This window comes from Podarcis cretensis (assembly GCF_951804945.1).
Source record: "Podarcis cretensis genome assembly, chromosome: 2".
Classification (NCBI taxonomy): domain Eukaryota; kingdom Metazoa; phylum Chordata; class Lepidosauria; order Squamata; family Lacertidae; genus Podarcis; species Podarcis cretensis.
In genome coordinates, this window is record NC_137171.1 from 99,221,798 (window position 1) to 99,239,842 (window position 18,045).

Sequence of the window (18,045 nt, forward strand, 5' to 3'; positions counted from 1 at the left end):
CGGCTACCAACCTGGAAGGCTTTTAAAGAGGATGAGGCAGATTCATGGAGGAGAGGGCTGTCAGATACCACGACCAAGTCGTGGAGGAAGGGGCTATCCGTGGCTACTTAGCCACCATCATAAAAAGGATATTTATGGTGTCTTATTTTATGAACCGCCCTGAGATCTGTGGCTGGAGGGCGGTATAAAATGAGCATGTACGTAAGGAATTAAATAAAGACTATAGTTTCTCCTCCGCACCTGGGACGCAGCAGCACCAGCTGCTGGAAAACCGCATGGTTGTGTGGAGGGGTAGCAAAGGATGCTGCCCTCCCACAGACAGCTTATTCTTTATATCACTTTTATTTGCTGCCCTCCCCACAGGGAGCTCGAGGCGGCGTCCATGGTTCTCCTGCCCGTTTCATCCTCACAACCACCCTGTGAGGCCGCTTAGGCCGAGGGCAGGCGACAGGCCCAAGGTCACACCCGGTGGGCTGCATGGCCGAGTAGGGGGATTCGAACCCACAACCTGGTCCCGGCACTCGCTCAACCCACGGCGAAACAGGAGGCTGGGCTGGGCGGTGAATTTGGCGTCTGTGCTTGCGCGTTTTTAAAAGCGACCGGCTCTAACGGAAACCGGAAGCGAGGCCTCTCTGCCTCCTCCTCCTCCTCCTCCCCTCAGGAGAAGCTCGAATCGCCTCCGTCAGCGAGGACGAGTGGGAGCCCGGCTCGGAACTTCCGGCCGCGGTGCATTGTGGGCGAGCCGTTGGAGGGAGAGGACAGGAGGAGAGCGGCTCAGCTATGGCGGATGTTGAGGAGCCGTAAGTACCTGCCTCCTCCTCACCCCCACGCGCTTGGCTGCCTTCGCCGCCGCCGCCGCTTCTTCCAGGGAGGGGGCTGGCGGGGAGCTGCGCCCCCTCAGCCTCTGCCCTGTCCCCCTCCCCCCGCGCCCAAGTCGTGGCGGGAGCGCGCGAGCCCCGAGCCTGACCCGGTCGGCGACTGACCCTTCTTTTATTCTCTCTCTCTTTTATAGGGAGAAGAAAAGAAGGAGGCTAGAGGAGCGGCGGCTAGCGGGAGAGAGGCAGAGAGAGATGGGGTCAGTGCTGGGTTTAGGGGGCAGAGGATGGAGGGGGGCCGCACAGGTGGGCGAGGGGGCCACTGAATTGGGAATGTGTGGCAGGCTCCCCCCATATATGAGAAAAACAAGTATGTGTGAATTATCAAAAGCACCTGGCTCTCTAGGCGCCTAGGTTCTTCCCTCAGGTGCTAATCTTCTGCCTCAAACCAGGGGTAGCCAGTGTGGGGCTGGCCAGATGTTGCTGGGCTACAGCTCTCATTATGACTGGCCATGCTGGCTGATGCTGATGGGAGCTGATCAGCATCACACCCACTTGAGGCTGCTCATGTGGCTTCATGTTGCTCTGCATGAATAGTAGTAGCATTGTGACTGCCTCTGCTTGCAGAAACCTAGCCTTTTCCCTGCTAGTTTTCCACATGCGGGACAGGTTTTTGTGTGTGCGCAGAGCAAGTGTTCAGTCAAGTGAGCCCACATCTGAGCAGTGAAATGAGGGCTATGCAGACTCAGCAGGTGTGGTGGAATCATATCTCTTGCGAAGACCAACTGGTCCATAATTGGAACTTGCACTAAGATGCATTTCAGTGTGGCAGATCCTTAAAGGGTCGCTGCAAGTCTTAACAGGGATTAGGGTCTCTTCAAAGATCAAAGAGATCATGGGTAATGCACATTTTGATGGGAAGTGCACAAGCCGCTTGGGTAATAATGTATTGCAAATTGCTAAACTGCTTACAGTATATTGCATGAGTGAATGTTAATGGGAAATCCTTTGTAAAAATCAAGAGTTGTGCATATAAAAAGGCAAGCAAAACTAAAATATGACAGTAAGGAACGTGACTAGGAAATGATTCCATACAGTTGTTTGAAATGTAAAATTTGTAAGTTTGTAACCAGAGTTGCATAAATGAATTACTCTACCTAGTTTTGGGGCATTTCCCCCTTCCCAACAGAGCCCCAGATGACACAGCCCATAATATTTTGTACTCCCTGATCTTTTGGTGAGCTTTCTGGGAGAACAGAAGGGAGAGATCAGTTGTGCTAGAATGCCTTCTCTTAAGGCATGGGATGTAACCCATAACCAATGTGGTGTCCTCTGGATTTTTTGGACTACTTCCTCAGTATCTGGAGGACATCAGGTGGCTGCTGTAGGATATAATTTAATTCAGGCTTCCTCAACTTCAGCCCTCCAGATGTTTTTGGCTTACAACTCCCATGATCCCTAGCTAGCAGGACCAGTCGTCAGGCATGATGGGAATTGTAGTCTTAAAAGTTGAGGGTAAGGCTCATTGAGCTCAGTGGACTTTAATTGCAAGAAGAAAGGTGTAGGAATGGGATGCAACTATGGTTGCACTACTTAGAAACACTAGCTATACAAAACTATAAACAGTATTGTAAATGCAGTTTTGCACAATTGGCAGTTTTGTTATCTTGCTGAGATGTGACTTCAGACTACAGAGTATCATGTTTTATTTATTTTATTATACTCTGCCCTTAAACTGGTTTTCAGAACAGGTTATAGGAAATTAAAACTGCAGTAAAGCTAAATGTGCAATCCAGCCTCCCTTTTGCACCTGACAGACAGGAAGGATTGGATTTCCTCTGCCTGGCCCTACTGCTTCTGTCCACTGAAACAGCAGGCGAGTAGAAGTTCTACAGGCAGCCAGCAGTAGCAAGTAGAAAGCCCTGAAACAGCAAGGAGAAGGGACCAAGCTGGTCTGAGATCTGTTTGATACTGAGCCAACCCCACTGCTGTCACATAATGGCATCTCTGCACCCACTCCAGGATGGTGTGCATGGACAGGCCTGCTGATGTGGCAATAACTCCACTTCTCTATTAAGCCCTACTGGGTAACAGCCATAGTTTGGATAGTGAAAAACACTAAAACATCCCAAGATCAGTATACACACAAAATTCATATCTTGCAGTGCACATCTAAACATTTAAATGGTTGAATTTTGGTATTTTAAGGAGACTCAGTGATCTGTATAATGTGAAAGTAAAATTGGACATAGAATAGAAATTGAAACTGGATGTTATGTTGTGTCAGGCAAAATTCAAACATTTGCTAGCCAATTCACTGTTAACATGTAGTACTGTAAGTGACTTGCATGTCACTTTCCCTTTCAATTTGTTAAAAAGTGAGTTTTGTGTTTAAAATGTAGATAATTGCTTGTAACAAGCTACAGGGTTCCCAGAAATGAATTGCCAATGGATGTGTATCAGTTACTCATGTTGTTTCCTCTTTTATTGTCAGAAGTACGCTAGTCTTCCACATAAAAACATCCCATCAAAACATCAATTTAGTGAAACGCTTGATTTGCTTTTTGTATTCTTATCCCTTAATCCAGGGGTGAGAATCCTGGGGCCCTGCACATGATACTGGACTCCCAAAACTCCTCAACCACAACATTGGTCAGGAATGATGGGAGCCATAGTTCAGGAACTTATGGAAGGCCATAGGTTAGCCACCCTTGCATTACATCTACTGCATATTCAGTAGATTGAGGCAGAAATAGCTGTCTGGTGTTAATCATTGTTCTTTAAGAATACTAATAACACCTTATTTTTAAAAACTCTGCTTGGCATACTGGTTTTCCAAGTAAAATAAATCTGAATATTCAGTTTGTGCATGCATATATATATTCATAACTAATCACATATAGCAATTTAATTTTAAGAGTACATATCTGTTTATTGTAAATAGATGTATTATTAATGGGTTGGATCGAAATCTAGGCATGCTTGGAGTAGACTCACTGGAAATAATGGGGCTTAAAATATGAGCAATTTAAGTCTCATTGTTTTCAGTGAGTCCTCTCTATGCATGACTTAGACACTAGACCCACTGTCTAGTAGCCAGCAGAGTCCTAAAATATTTCATTTATTTGCTCTGAACAAGATAAAATTGGTAGCACCTTGTGATATGTATAATCATACAAAAGGAAAGTCTTAAGTTTGTAGAGATTGTGTGCGTGTGTGTGTTTATCCATTGGTTTTTTGCAGCTGAATTTCTATGTTCTGTGCAGAATGGCTGTTGATGGTGGGTGTGGGGACAATGGAGACTGGGAAGGTCGCTGGAACCATGTAAAGAAGTTCCTCGAGCGATCTGGACCTTTCACACACCCTGATTTCGAGCCAGGCACTCAAGTGAGAAACAGTTATTTTAAATACAAATGTTTGTAGTATTGTGTTGCTGTTGTGAACTGTTCTTTTGTTTGCACTTCATTAATTAAAAATGAACAAGACTGCAAACTTTTGCAATTAACCAACTAATTTTCTGCATGACTGATGTGGTCTTGCATAAATTATAGTTTGGATGCTAAAAGTCATGTAGGGCACTTGAAGCTTTGATGTGTACAATAAGAAATTTGGCTGTAGTGGACATCATTCAGTATTGCACATGCAAACTTTCCTTCCTATCCTCCCTTGTGCAGCTCCATGCACCCCTACATCTGCTCTAATGGTTCCCCAGACATCTGGAGCTAATTTTGGACGTGTGCAAGGGGCTGCAGGAGGGAGGAGAAGGGAAAGTCCTGTCCTGCAACAGAAGTCCATTTGATGGACAGACACCACTGGATTTCAACATGGGAACTATTTGAAGTAAAATTTGGTGAGATAATTATGAATTACCTATTTGTTTTGGGTTTGCCATATATACTTGTTTTAGATTTATGTCATATTTCCTAATTTTATAGCTGAGTTTTAAAATATATGCAGAATACACCTGATGCAGGGGTAATGCCGCCCTAGTTCAGGAGATGGAAAGCAGCTATGGGGCTGTGCACTTAACCCCCCAACCTTGCATGCTATTTCTCCCTACTTGTCTCTACCCAGGCATCATTCTTTGCACCTGACCTTTTTAGTTCTGGCTAAAAGTAATTAGGGAAATACTCCTGTATTCTTCTTGCAGTCCTGTGTATGTTTATGTGGGAGTGAGACCCATAGAATTCCATGCGATCTCCAGTGGGATAGACATAGGTTAACATGTGCACATTGATTAGATGTTGTCTCTGCAGGTGGCAGCAGGCCATCTGTAGGCAGTGTGTTTCCATAGTCAGATTACGATTGCATAAAGACTTTCAACTGGCAGAAATATATATCTGTATAAACCATGTAGTTCAGTGCTGTGCCATTGCAATCTCTGTTCCTGTGTACACTTTGATTTGATTTAAAACAAACAACACATATCTTAACAAGCTTGAAATAACTTAAGTAGCAATGCTGGTTTATCTGTACTAATCAAATTTAACTTGAATGGCAAAAGGCAGATTCTGATTTACAATGAACTGTATTTTCACAATTTTGAAATATTTTACTGCATTATAATAAGTTCTGTGATAATATTGGTTATTCTGTTTTCAACAACTGTTTGTCTGTCTTGGTTCTTTGCAGCCCCTTGACTTTCTCTTAAACACGTGTAAAGTTCTAGTTATTGGAGCAGGAGGATTAGGATGTGAACTCCTCAAAAATCTGGTAACAATTTCATTTTTATTTATTGATAGCCTGTGCTGTTCACTGAGAGAATAATCATGTTGCCCAGCTTTTTGCTCTACACGCTGAGAAGTCAAAGGGTTATGTGATTAGTTCGATCCCTTATTCTCATATAAAACATGTTTAACAATCTACTTTAGTAGCTAGATTGTAGCAAGTTTGCATACACAAACTAAAGTACAAAATCACACAGAATCAAATACATGCTCAACACACAGTCAATTCAGTAATCTGCGTAAACTTATGAAAAATGAATAATCATCTCAGAGGTACTTCCAATATATTTGGAATACTGTCCTGTTTACTTTTGCAAAGTTTTCTTTAGTTTTGCTGTAAGTCGAGTCTGATGAAGAATAAATCCTGTCCAAAAACAAAGCCAACAAATTATTCTTACTAACAAGACAGCAGGCAATAATGAGGATTTTTTAAAACCTGATTTGCCTCACCAAGGCAGATAATAGATTCATTCCTGATTCTGGAACATCTCCATTAGTTTATGAGCACAATTATGTAGACTGTGCTTCAGCTGTTGTAATAGTAAGAGACAACTTCCAAAATGTACCCATAAACATGTAGGGTGACAGCCAAGAGTAGTGTCCCACTTGTGCAGCAGACTTTTGATTTTTTAAGTGGAATTTACCCTTCCTATGGATACTCTTCAAAGCATATACAGTGGTGCCTCGCAAGACGAAATTAATCCGTTCCATGAGGCTCTTCGTATAGCGGTTTTTTCGTCTTGCGAAGCAAGCCCATTGACAGCTTAGCGGATTAGCGCTATTAGCGGTTTAGCGGCTTTTAGCGATCAGCTGTTAAGCAGCTTATCAGTGGATCAGCTGATAAGCGGCTTAGCGGCTTAGGAAAAGGGGGGGGGGAAAGGGGGAAAAACCTGCAGGAACTCGCAAGACATTTTCGTCTTGCGAAGCAAGCCCATAGGGAAATTCGTTTTGCGAAGCGCCTCCAAAACGGAAAACCCTTTTGTCTAGCGGGTTTTCCGTCTTGCGAGGCATTCGTCTTGCGGGGCACCACTGTAGGAGCTACAGGGAATTGATGAGGATGGATGTCACCCATAAGCTTTAACCATAGGGAGAGCTTTGAAAACATTACTGCTATATCTTGTCATCTGCAGATATTTGGACTTAGATGCAGGATGAAAAGACAGTATGACTGGGAAGAAATGGGGGACAAGTGGAAACCATAGTAACTTTACAGAGTTTGCTTTTAGAAGCTATATCTGTTAAGCACAACTTGCTTAACCAATGGTATTTAATTCCATTCTCTTTGATAATTTTTCTCTATCATGTGTCCCACTTTTCCTGTCTTCTGAATTAACTTGGACAGTTTCTAAAATTCATTTTGGGATTGGAACATGCGCCCTTTGATGCAGTTTTCAGCTGATATACCCCCACACTCCTTAAAGGTTACTGATAAATATATGTGCATTGGTTAAAATACTGCACAAAAATGGCATATTTCACAAAAGAACCAGTTAAATTAAGCAATCTTATCTTTTCTCACTCCGATATGATTACTGCACAGATGTACTGTGTACATTTGGTAACTTTTAAAGGAAAAGTAAAGATGCTGGCTGTTAACTGGTAATCTGCTTAAGAAGAAGAAAGTTTGGAACTCTTTGAAGAAAGCAGTTATATCCTACAAACAAAATTGACAAATTTGCAATTACCACAACCAGAGTCAGGTTAGAAGAGGAAGAATTTCATAAGCATCTCTAATTGTCACATTTGCAAACAAGATATGTGACTACTGATTTTCCCCCCAGTAATTTGTTTAAAATGACTTGTACTAGTCAGTTTGTTCGAAGAATTTTCTTAGGGGGTTTTCTATAAAGAATATCTCATGGTTATGCAATGGTGGCTGTTGGGCCTGTGCTGCATAAGGTTTACCTTCTGTGGCATATATATCATCCAATTTGTATGTTTGTGTGTGTGTGTGTGTGTGTGTGTGTGTGTGTGTGCGCGCGCGCACACACACACACACACACACACACCACTGCCCTAAGTGTGGACAATCTTAATGATAGATTTGCAGCCCCTTCAGAAGGGGCCATTTTTCAGAAGCAGTAAATATGTCCAAACATTTCTAATAGTGAAAAGATGTTGCTGTTTTTATTGTAACCCTGATCTCTTTATGTCTTCAGGCATTGTCTGGTTTTAGGCAGATTCATGTCATTGACATGGACACCATTGATGTATCTAACCTGAATAGGCAATTTTTGTTTCGGTAAGTCATACATTTCCTATTGAGAATAAACTGCAAACTCTGGCTCTCATTTTCAAGAAAACTTCATTTATTTCAGTAAGATTTCCTTTAAAACAGAATTCAGGGAGTTGAATATTTTTTCAATAAACATGTATGCTGTGGCATTCCTAATGGTAAATTAGCATTTCACTCTTACCCCACTAACTTTCCAAATAAAGTCTGCTTGCTTTAGTGCTAACTCACTACTGCTATCACTTGCCTGCTTCTCTCCCTGCCTCTTCCCTCTGATTTACCACTATAGCATGTTTTTCCTTCAAAAGAAAAAAAACAACAACACACACATTTCAACCTTGTGGTGATTTCAAATATGGGAGACAGCAAGAGAAACACTGTGGGGCTGTGTGTCAGGACTAGTCTCCCATCTGTCAAATATTTGTATCTGAGATGGAGCTTGTGAAAAAAAAACCCACTGCTGATTATATGGCATTTTTACAAATAAGAATCCATGATCTCAAGTGCCCCTTTCTGCATACCACATTCACATATGTGTGCTTTATTATTTTTTCACACCAGTTGCTTGTTCTGAAGCCACTTCTGAATTTTCCATACCAGTGGATGGAGATACCTTTGAAAAATGGGAACTGAGATCCTTGACTTATTGTGTAGTCCTCTGAATCATGCCTTTCCTGCTTTAAACTAGCATTTCAACAGAGGTTGTAGTTAACCTCCCATGATTCTGTGTAAGGCAAAATGGATAATCCTAACAGTTTCCTAACAAATATTGTTTTTTGCAGACCTAAAGATGTTGGACGGCCAAAAGCAGAAGTTGCTGCTGAATTTCTAAACAGCCGAATTCCCAATTGCGCTGTTGTACCGTATCCTTTTATGAAGAAAAGGATTCAATTTATTCTCATGTCCACAGTCACCTGCATTTCCCCCCCTTTTCCTTTTTGGTGTGGCTTGCTTTAGTCCATAGATTAATCATTGAATAAAATAGCCTAATGGGTTTCTTCAGAAATATCAAAAGCATCAAATGTTTCCAGAGTTAGATAGCAGTCCCCTTGCCTTACTTTACCATCAAAACCATTTTGCAGCGTTAGTTGAAGTTCAATGATTTCCTGCCCCTGCCACCCAACCTTCAACATGAATATGCATTGTGTGTTCTTTAAACTGGTTTTTGTAGACATGCTATCCTTCTGAGTGCATGTGTGGATTGTGTTTTTATTTACCGTATATATTAGCTGGCATTTTCAATTTCTGCCTGATAGACGATCAAACAATTAAAAACATGGTGGATATTGATTATCATTTCAGTGATAATGTATAATAATGCTGTCTTTGAAATCTGAGTTTATGTACAGAGTTGACAGTGAAACCTAAGACTACAAGTGTCTTAGCAGTAAATATTTCTAAAATGCCTTCTGAGGGTTCGGTGATTCCAAAAGCCTGTTTTGCCTGTTCACTGATGTTAGCACATTGGAACCCCTTGAAGTGGCCATGTTTCTAATGCAGTGCATAAAACTTACTGCATTTTTAATTTAAATGCAGTTCCTACATTAGCTTGAGTATTCAGAAAATGGATCCGTTATGCTTTTTCATCCACATCACCTACACTTGTGTGTACACAGATGCTGAGAGAGATGTACCAGGTATGAGTTTTCCCCTGATTTTAGGCTTCATCTGTCCCAGCTTGGATGCAGTAATATCATCTTAAGTCTACAGAGAATTTAGAGCCATTGTGGGATGGGGAAAAGTTGCCTGCTGGATCTGATCAAAAAAGCCTATTTAGTTCAGTATCCTCTTTCCCACAGTGATCAATGAGATGGCTATGGAAAAGGTACAAGTGTGACATCAGTTCTCCTCCAGTGGTGTTGGAACAATCAGTAAACAGACAGGCTCATTCCAAAAAAAAGGTGTTGTCATTAGTCTAATTTTTAAATAACTCTTCAAGCTATTCTTAAAGAGACAATTTTGAGGAAGTTAGCAGCCATAGTAAGGCATTTTGTGTTGGACAGTGGCGTGCATATTAGGCAAGGGCATTTGTGTTTTGGCCAAGTAACTGCCACAAGAGAATTCCTTTACTGTATATCTTTTCAGACATTACAAAAAAATTCAAGATCTAGACGACACTTTCTATAGACGTAAGTAACTAAGTGTGCTATTGTGAAAATAATGACTTGTGGGTGCCCCCCAATCAGTTAAAGAACATTATTATTCTTTCCTTTAAAGGAAGGAGAAAATGCAACAAACAGAAAGCTCATCTAGCAAACTGTCTTTGTGTAGAAACAATAGAAAAATATGCTAACAATACTGAAAAGCGAGGGAAGTATCAAGTGTGCATAACAATATTTATGTTTTCTTTCAGAATTTCATATAATTGTATGTGGCTTGGATTCAATAATTGCAAGAAGATGGATAAATGGCATGCTGGTAAATACCTAGGAAGTAAAGTTACTCAGTTGTTGCAAAATATAGGCACTATTAAGTCATGTACTGCTGAAAGCCTCCCTGAATGTGGGACTTGTTTTGAGGCTAGAGGGAGGATTGTCACCAATAGTGTCTGTGAAAATTGATTTTGCTTTATGTGCATTTGCAATATGTTGCTCTTCAACTTCATATTGGATGTGGTAAACAAAAGGGAGAACACTTGAAATGCAAAGCATGGCTCTCTGCAGCTGTAGCCTTTTAATAAAGCCCTGCTGCTTATGAAGGTCTCGTATTTCAGTTGTGACAGAAAGTTTCATGGCTATCTGCTCTCAGGCTCCTGAAATATGCCCATAAATGAGTTGCGCAGAAATAATTTTGAGCTGTTTTTGGAAGTTGAGGTACTTTAATGAGGACTGCCACCACATTCCGCAGAACAAAAAAATGCAGGACAGTTAATGCAGCAGTTATTTCAGGCAACTCAGGTTCAGCAAGTCCTGTTAAATAATACCCTAAGGACTGTTCAGTTTGGATATTATGAAGGGTGAGGGTTGAGGTTAGAGGAAATGGACTTAATGCTCTTCTTTGCTCTCCTTAGATTTCACTTTTAAACCATGAAAATGGGGTGTTGGATCCAAGTTCCATTATACCTTTGATTGATGGAGGAACTGAAGGCTTTAAAGGAAATGCTCGCGTGATTATTCCTGGCATGACAGCTTGTATTGAATGTACACTTGAACTTTATCCACCACAGGTAACTAAATAGAACAAATACTTTATAGCCAGGCATGCCGCTTCCAACATTCATGTTGAAACACCTTATCCATTCTCTCTAGGTAAATTTTCCTATGTGTACAATTGCTTCAATGCCTCGGCTACCAGAACATTGCATTGAATATGTCAGGATACTGCAGTGGCCCAAGGAACAACCTTTTGGAGGTAATCAATAAACTACCATTGAACCTTTGTCAAAACGGAAAGCTGAATAACATAATAATCCTACCATATTTTATTTCACTTGTTTTGTGCAATTTGACTTAGGAGTCATGATTGAGTTCCTCTTACTTCTGGCTATTTTTTATGATTCTCTTATTTATATTTCTTTTTTTAGAAATCACATTTTCATAATAAACCTATCCCTTTGCAAATTTCATAGTAGTCACGTCTCTCTTTTTGAGACTCCACCCAAGCAAGTTATTATTTAAAAAATGGTATACAGTCATACCTCATGTTACGTTTGCTTCATGTTATGTTCTTTTAGGTTACGTCCTGTGGCAACCTGGAAGTACCGGAAAGGGTTACTTCTGGGTTTCACCGCTTGCACATGTGCAGAAGTGCTAAATTGCACTTTGTGCATGTGCACAAGCACCAAATCGCGCCGCGCACCTGCGCAGATACGGCGCTTCAGGTTGCGCTCTTTTCATGTTGCAAACGGGCCTCCGGAATGGATCCCGTTCACAACCCAAGGTACTACTGTAATTTGCAGTTATGAAGAACCATTTCATGCTTAAGTTGTAAAAATCATACTTCTTTTTTCCCCTTTTTTTGTAGAAGGTGTTGCTTTAGATGGAGATGATCCTGAGCACATACAGTGGATTTTTGAAAAGTCTTTAGAAAGGGCAGCACAGTTTAATATTAAAGGTCTTTCCTACAGGCTCACACAAGGTAAGATACAGCAGAAGCCATCTGTTCAGTGGGTCCTTTTTGGTCTTTGGGAAACCACAATGATAAGCAATACATGTCTAGCTATAGTTTGCCCTATTCTATGTTGGTTGAGGTAGTGACCATACTACAACAAAATACTGTAGATACTTTCCTTGAATTATGTTTCCAACGGTTCAAAGTAGAAATAACATAAAAGTTTGTGATGCTGCTTCTCTCAATGCAGGGGTTGTAAAGCGGATCATTCCAGCTGTAGCTTCTACAAATGCTGTCATCGCAGGTACAGTAATGCAATTTTAAAAAAAATTGTTTCCAATTACATCTGTAAGAATAGTATTGGAGATCTAAGCTGAAAACCATGTCTTCCTCTTCTCCTTACGTATTTAGGCTGAATGTAACGAACTAGCTTAAATATACAAGGGGGGGACGGGACTTGACAGAGCAATCCTATGGATATCTTCCCAGTAGTAAGTCTAATTAAGGACAGTTATACTGTCTCCCTAGTAAATATATATAAGATTGCAGCCTATGAGTGCAGCCCTTGGCAAAATTATTAGTAAATCACATTGAAATAACCAATATATTTACCTCAAATAAACTTTAAATTAAACTGCTAGAAGGAAATTTGGCACACCTGTCTAGCAATATTTCTAAGGTTCTGAATCTTTAGGAAGGCACCTTGAGGTGGGAGTTATAGGTAAGTCAGAATCTGGCAATAAAGGGTTTAATATTCTGACTGCATTTAATTCCATGTAGTAATTCTAGATTTGCCTCAGATAATTACATTTCACCATATACTTTAGCTTCTAGAAAACTTTGAACACAAAACCTGCTGATTCTTTTCCTTGTTCCATAAGTAAAATGTTTGATCCGTACTTTCCTCTAATTTTCAAGTAATTTTAGTTGTTTATCTCTTTCTTTTTCTAGCTGTATGTGCCACTGAAGTCTTTAAATTAGCCACAAGGTAACGTGTTTCTGAATTAAAACATTTTTAGGACACTTGTTGCTTATGAATGCTAACAGATTTTTCATTACAGTGCATACATGCCTCTGAACAACTATTTGGTATTCAATGATGTAGATGGACTGTACACATACACATTTGAAGCCGAAAAGAAGGTTGGTATTGCCACATAATTTTTTCTTAGCTGTTCGTTATTGAGTGCTTGGGTCATAATGGAACTTCTCTCGCCGAAAATATAAAACTAAAACTTTGTAAACTAAGCAACTATCTGACGCTCCCATGCTCACTCAAGTTGCTCGTGGTAGATATAACCTTGTTCATGGTGTTCAGGTTTCACATACCTTAGGAAGCATTTTCTCCTTATGAAACTCCTGGCTATTATGGTACATGGGAGAGACCCTGCTCCATGCATATACTTAGAAAATAAAACCTGGACTTCCTTGATAATAGGATTTCTTCAACTGTAGAGCACAGTCCTTGAAAGAGGCCCACCAGACCCTTGTTTTAAGGACATATACATTTTTAAAAAGCATTTATGAGTTAACCTGAGAAAAAGAGAGACTTCAGCAAGTGTTTGTCTTTATGAAATCAACACGCAAGGGAGGAGACTAGGTACAAGTGCACTAGTTCCATCACTGTCTCTGCAAGTTGGAAGACTAGAGTTTCCACAAATCTGTGCCGTAGAACAGGCTCCCACTGCAGACATTTTCATTCAATTTCATAGAAAATAGTGGAGACGATAATGTGTGGACTGGGGAAGAGCTACGTTTTCCATCCTCATGCTTGCCCCTCACTTCTTGATTTTATGCAGACGACCACCTGAGGATGAATTTTAAGTGGGAAATTGGATTTGTGTGTGGGACTCTAAATGTATTTTTTGTATGTTATTTATTATTTGTATTCCTTGAAGGAAAAAAAAGAGGATGAATATTTTTGTAATAAATAAAGCTAGTTTATTTTGTCATTTGAACACCCCTCTCCTCCCATTTGTCTCTTCCCTGCTACTGGAAGACAAGTACTTGAGTAGAATCATTCTATTGCTCACACCTCGCCTGTCAAACAATCACTTTTAATATATTAATATATTTTTTGGTCCGAATCTGATGCACTAGCATTAATTCTTGATTTATTCCACATATACTATTAGGTTTTTTAAAATATATATTTAGGATGTCAGTTCTTTCTTTTAAGGAAAACTTATATTTGAATGAACTCTGAGGGCAAACCCCCCCCCCCCCTTTTTGAAAGGGAGACTTGAATTCAGGGATAAGCCACTATTATTTTTTTTACTACAGAAGGAATGTTCAAATCGTTGAACTACTAGGCATTTCATATTTGATGACATAACTCAGTAATACTGCAGAAATGGCTTAAATGTTCATATTCATCTTTAAAAAACTGCACTAAGCACTGCAGGCCAGTACCTACCAACTTCAATGAAAGTGTATAATTTTTCATTTGCAAATAATTCCTTGTATACTTTAGATGAGATTTTGATAACTTGAATTAAATGACAGTGATTAATTTACATTTTAAATCATATTGACTATTTCATTTACTGCTTTGTAGGAGAACTGTCTGGCTTGCAGTCAGCTCCCTCAAAACATAGAATTTTCTCCGTCAGCTAAACTTCAAGAAGTCTTGGATTATTTAACAAATAGTGCTTCATTGTAAGTATTAAATTAATATGGTATGATCTATGGGTAGTATTCAACATTAGTCCTACTCAGAGTAGACCCTTTGGCATTAATGGGCATGACTAACTTAGGCTCATTAATTTCATGGTGTCTACTCTGAGTTGGACTTTGATTAATATAACCTTATATCTTGCTGAAAACACATTCCTAGCAGATTAAGGATGGTGATACATGTTTCTAAAAAAATATTACTGGTTGTTTCTTTTGCACAGGCAAATGAAATCTCCTGCAATAACAGCCACCATGTATGGAAAAAATAAAACCCTTTATATACAGGTGACTAATACATACTTATAATTTATTTGTGTGTGTGTGTGTGTGTGTCTGTGTGTGTGTGTGTTTATTTATTTAAGCAAAAAATAACACTGTTTATGTCCCCTTTTCACAGTCAGTAGCTTCCATTGAAGAACGAACAAGGCCGAATCTTTCAAAGACTTTAAAAGGTATTATAAACCTTGAAATATTGCTTAGGGGATATAAAGCTTAATGAAGCAAATTGACTTTGTACAACGTCAGGTGTATCTGTATGTTGATACAGTATATAGGAGGTGGGCGGAAACTTGAGTTAATAGTTCCCCAAAAGTTTCTTCCATGCATAGTTAAGTTTCAAGGGACAAAAGCAAAGACTTTGAGATGTGCAACTCTTAAAATCTGTGCATAAAGGTGCTGATTCCTGCCTCCCTACACTAGTTTTCATGAAAATAAGAAACATAAAGATTATTCTTTCTTTCAATGTTAGCTGATTGTTCTTTTGAGTAAAGCTGTAATATAACTGCCATTCTAACCATAAGAACCACTGGAAATAAAAACATACTGCTCAGAGTCCAAAATGCTGTTGGGTGTGCAGAATAATTTGTTCATTTCTTTGGACACTGGTCCAAATTAATAGCTGTAATGTTTTCACATCAATACCTGGACAATTGTTTTCCTAAAAGCAAAATAATAATTTTTATTATTTTGTCTCATAACAGAAAATGTTTTATTTCCTAATGTTCTGAGTCAATTGTCAGTTGCACATTTTCCATACATGCAGAGAAGTGACTGAAATGCTGTGCTTATAACTTTTTCTTGATACAGAGCTTGGACTTGTTGATGGCCAAGAACTTGCAGTTGCAGATGTCACTACACCACAGACTGTGCTCTTCAAACTTCATTTTACTACTTGATATAAATGCAAGTGTTGTAAACATGCACTGAAAAAAATCTTGCACACCTTGTAGAACTACCATTGTGCACTAAGAGGAGGGAAGATGAAACAGCCAGACCTTATCCCTGTTAATACAAGCATTGATGGAAGTTAGTTTATCCAGGATAAATTGCTCTTATTTTAGAACTGTCTTTGCAAACCAATATTTGGTTGATGTTATCTGTATAAAAGCTCACTCATGTACAGAAATCTGATGTGTATAGCAAGCAATAACTTTTTCAATTTGTAATCACTCTGATAAATGTCAGTGCCCCTTTGTGCATGTGGAAATGTCATGATGGTCAATGCAATAGTTCTTGAAGCACCTATGAAGTCTCTGAATGTACATAAATAACAAAGATTTTAAATTACATTTTAGTATCTATATAACAGTTCTTAGACTGAGGCATTGGGCTGGCTAAATCAAAATTTAGAATGAGCATGGTTGAGCCTCAGGTTTGTGCTCCCGTTTCTTCTTTAGTTCAGCTCCAAGGAGAAGAGTTCAAAAGCTTTTGTTTGTTTTAGATGAATCGCAATTTACTGTGCTCTCCAAAACCTGGAAAAATTGCATTTATCTGAAATATGGTTAGTGGAAATCCATAGTGGAAAGCCATAGTTTATGAAGCTGACATATTTTCATTTACCATAGCTAAAATTAAGGACTTTTTTGGATTCAGATGTACAAAACTAATCTAAAACAAAAGCAGAAAGCTCTGATCACTTAGACACCCCAGAGAAGAGAGAGAACACAAGCTTGAGGTTTGCTGTGCTTTGTATTCTATTGCTAAGCCATGGTTTTGCATTACTTGTGAAGTGGACTTACCAGACAGGGGGAAATATATATACAGCCCAATTCTTTATTTAATATGTCTTTAAGAAACTGTTGGATATTAAGGATTGCCAAAAGTTAATGTATTTTTTCCCCCAAATACGGAAATATTGTTCTTAAATCACCACCTGTTGATAAAAATTAAATACTTCATTTGTATATTTGCAAGTATTAGCGGCTACTATGCATGGTGTTGCCCACTAATATTCAGGGTTGATGTTAGGATATTTATTAATAAAAAATTATATAAACATACATGTTTGTGAGACATAAAGTATCCGTTGTAAGCACAACTACAAAAAGTGTCAAATTTTTTAAAAAACTACCAAAGTCCTCCCTAAATATAATAAGATGAAAAAATATTTTTTAATAATTCCAGTGGCACGCTGAAAATCAACCAAATATAAGCTTTCAAGATATGAGCTTGTGTGTGTGTGTGTGTGTGTGTGTGTGTGTGTGTATTTAGACTCCCTAAATATAGTCAAGGATTTAGCAAATAGATATTACATGCATTCAGGTTTACCTAGGCCTAAGCTCCAAGGGACGCGGGTGGCGCTGTGGGTTAAACCACAGAGCCTAGGGCTTGCTGATCAGAAGGTCAGCAGTTCGAATCCCCGCAACGGGGTGAGCTCCCGTTGCTCGGTCCCTGCTCCTGCCAACCTAGCAGTTTGAAAGCACATCAAAGTGCAAGTACATAAATAGGTACTGCTCCGGGGGGAAAGCTGCTCTGGTTCGCCAGTCATGCTTAGTCATGCTGGCCATGTGATCTGGAAGCTGTAAGCCAGCTCCCTTGGCCAATAAAGCGAGATGAGCACCGCAACCGCAGAGTCAGCCACAACTGGACCTGATGGTCAGGGGTCCCTTTACCTTTAAGCTCCATAGAAGTTTACTGAGAAGCAAGCCCCATTAATATGTATAAAAGCTTGTACACTTGCTCCCCCCAAGACGTAATTCTCAATTCTTCATGGCCAACAATGTTCCCAAACCACCATCACTTCTGAGTACTAAATCACGTGCAGAAAATTTGGCTGAAAGTCAAAAGACCTGTTTTACATCTTCTGTCAAGGAAGTGTTACATGTCACTTTAATGTCAGCAGCTGCACTTTTCTGGGCTGAAAGGTTGGGTTTAAAATTGTAAGTCAACCGAAATTCTGAAATTATTGTGGCTGGATAACGTGTAAAGGGGTCTCTTTCCAGAACATGGTAATTTAGGATTAATTCAAATAAGGCTTCGGGGAAATGTTCATAAAAGAATGGCCCATTTCTGTTTTGCCCTCTTGAAACCGACCCGTTTGGCTTTTCCGAAGCGCGATTTCCTGCAGGAAATGTTAAAAGAGGGCAGGGTGCAATATGCGGCGACCGACGCCAAATCACCTTAAAAATACCTATTAAATAAGGTATATTTTACGAGTTTCGATCAGAGCTCCGAGCAGCCAATGGGAAGCGACAATTACGCATTAGGGGCGGGGAAACCAGCTGCCTCGCCCGTCGCTACGACGACGTTGGCGGCGCAACGTCAC

General features: G+C 39.8%; 1 protein-coding gene across 8 annotated transcripts in view; it reads left to right on the forward strand.

Annotated features, from left to right (window-relative positions):
- The window catches only part of UBA3 (ubiquitin like modifier activating enzyme 3), a 31,141-nt gene extending 14,361 nt beyond the window's left edge, over positions 1-16,780 (forward strand). For 2 of the 8 annotated variants that reach the window (XM_079963426.1, XM_079963425.1), the window contains exons 2-17: positions 4,082-4,202; positions 5,448-5,528; positions 7,702-7,784; positions 8,558-8,638; positions 9,861-9,904; positions 10,129-10,193; positions 10,786-10,941; positions 11,024-11,126; positions 11,739-11,852; positions 12,076-12,129; positions 12,777-12,813; positions 12,887-12,968; positions 14,383-14,483; positions 14,723-14,786; positions 14,899-14,953; positions 15,588-16,780. In XM_079963426.1, the coding sequence (XP_079819552.1) occupies positions 4,083-4,202; positions 5,448-5,528; positions 7,702-7,784; positions 8,558-8,638; positions 9,861-9,904; positions 10,129-10,193; positions 10,786-10,941; positions 11,024-11,126; positions 11,739-11,852; positions 12,076-12,129; positions 12,777-12,813; positions 12,887-12,968; positions 14,383-14,483; positions 14,723-14,786; positions 14,899-14,953; positions 15,588-15,676 (1,329 nt within the window). In that variant the 5' untranslated portion in view covers position 4,082 and the 3' untranslated portion in view covers positions 15,677-16,780. Of the gene's footprint in view, positions 1-661; positions 801-1,012; positions 1,076-1,382; positions 1,568-1,597; positions 1,754-4,058; positions 4,203-5,447; positions 5,529-7,701; positions 7,785-8,557; positions 8,639-9,860; positions 9,905-10,128; positions 10,194-10,785; positions 10,942-11,023; positions 11,127-11,738; positions 11,853-12,075; positions 12,130-12,776; positions 12,814-12,886; positions 12,969-14,382; positions 14,484-14,722; positions 14,787-14,898; positions 14,954-15,587 lie in introns of those variants that run through there. The other 6 variants (XM_079963419.1, XM_079963420.1, XM_079963422.1 and 3 more) reach the window with 6 other exon arrangements.
- The last annotated feature ends 1,265 nt before the right edge of the window (positions 16,781-18,045 follow it).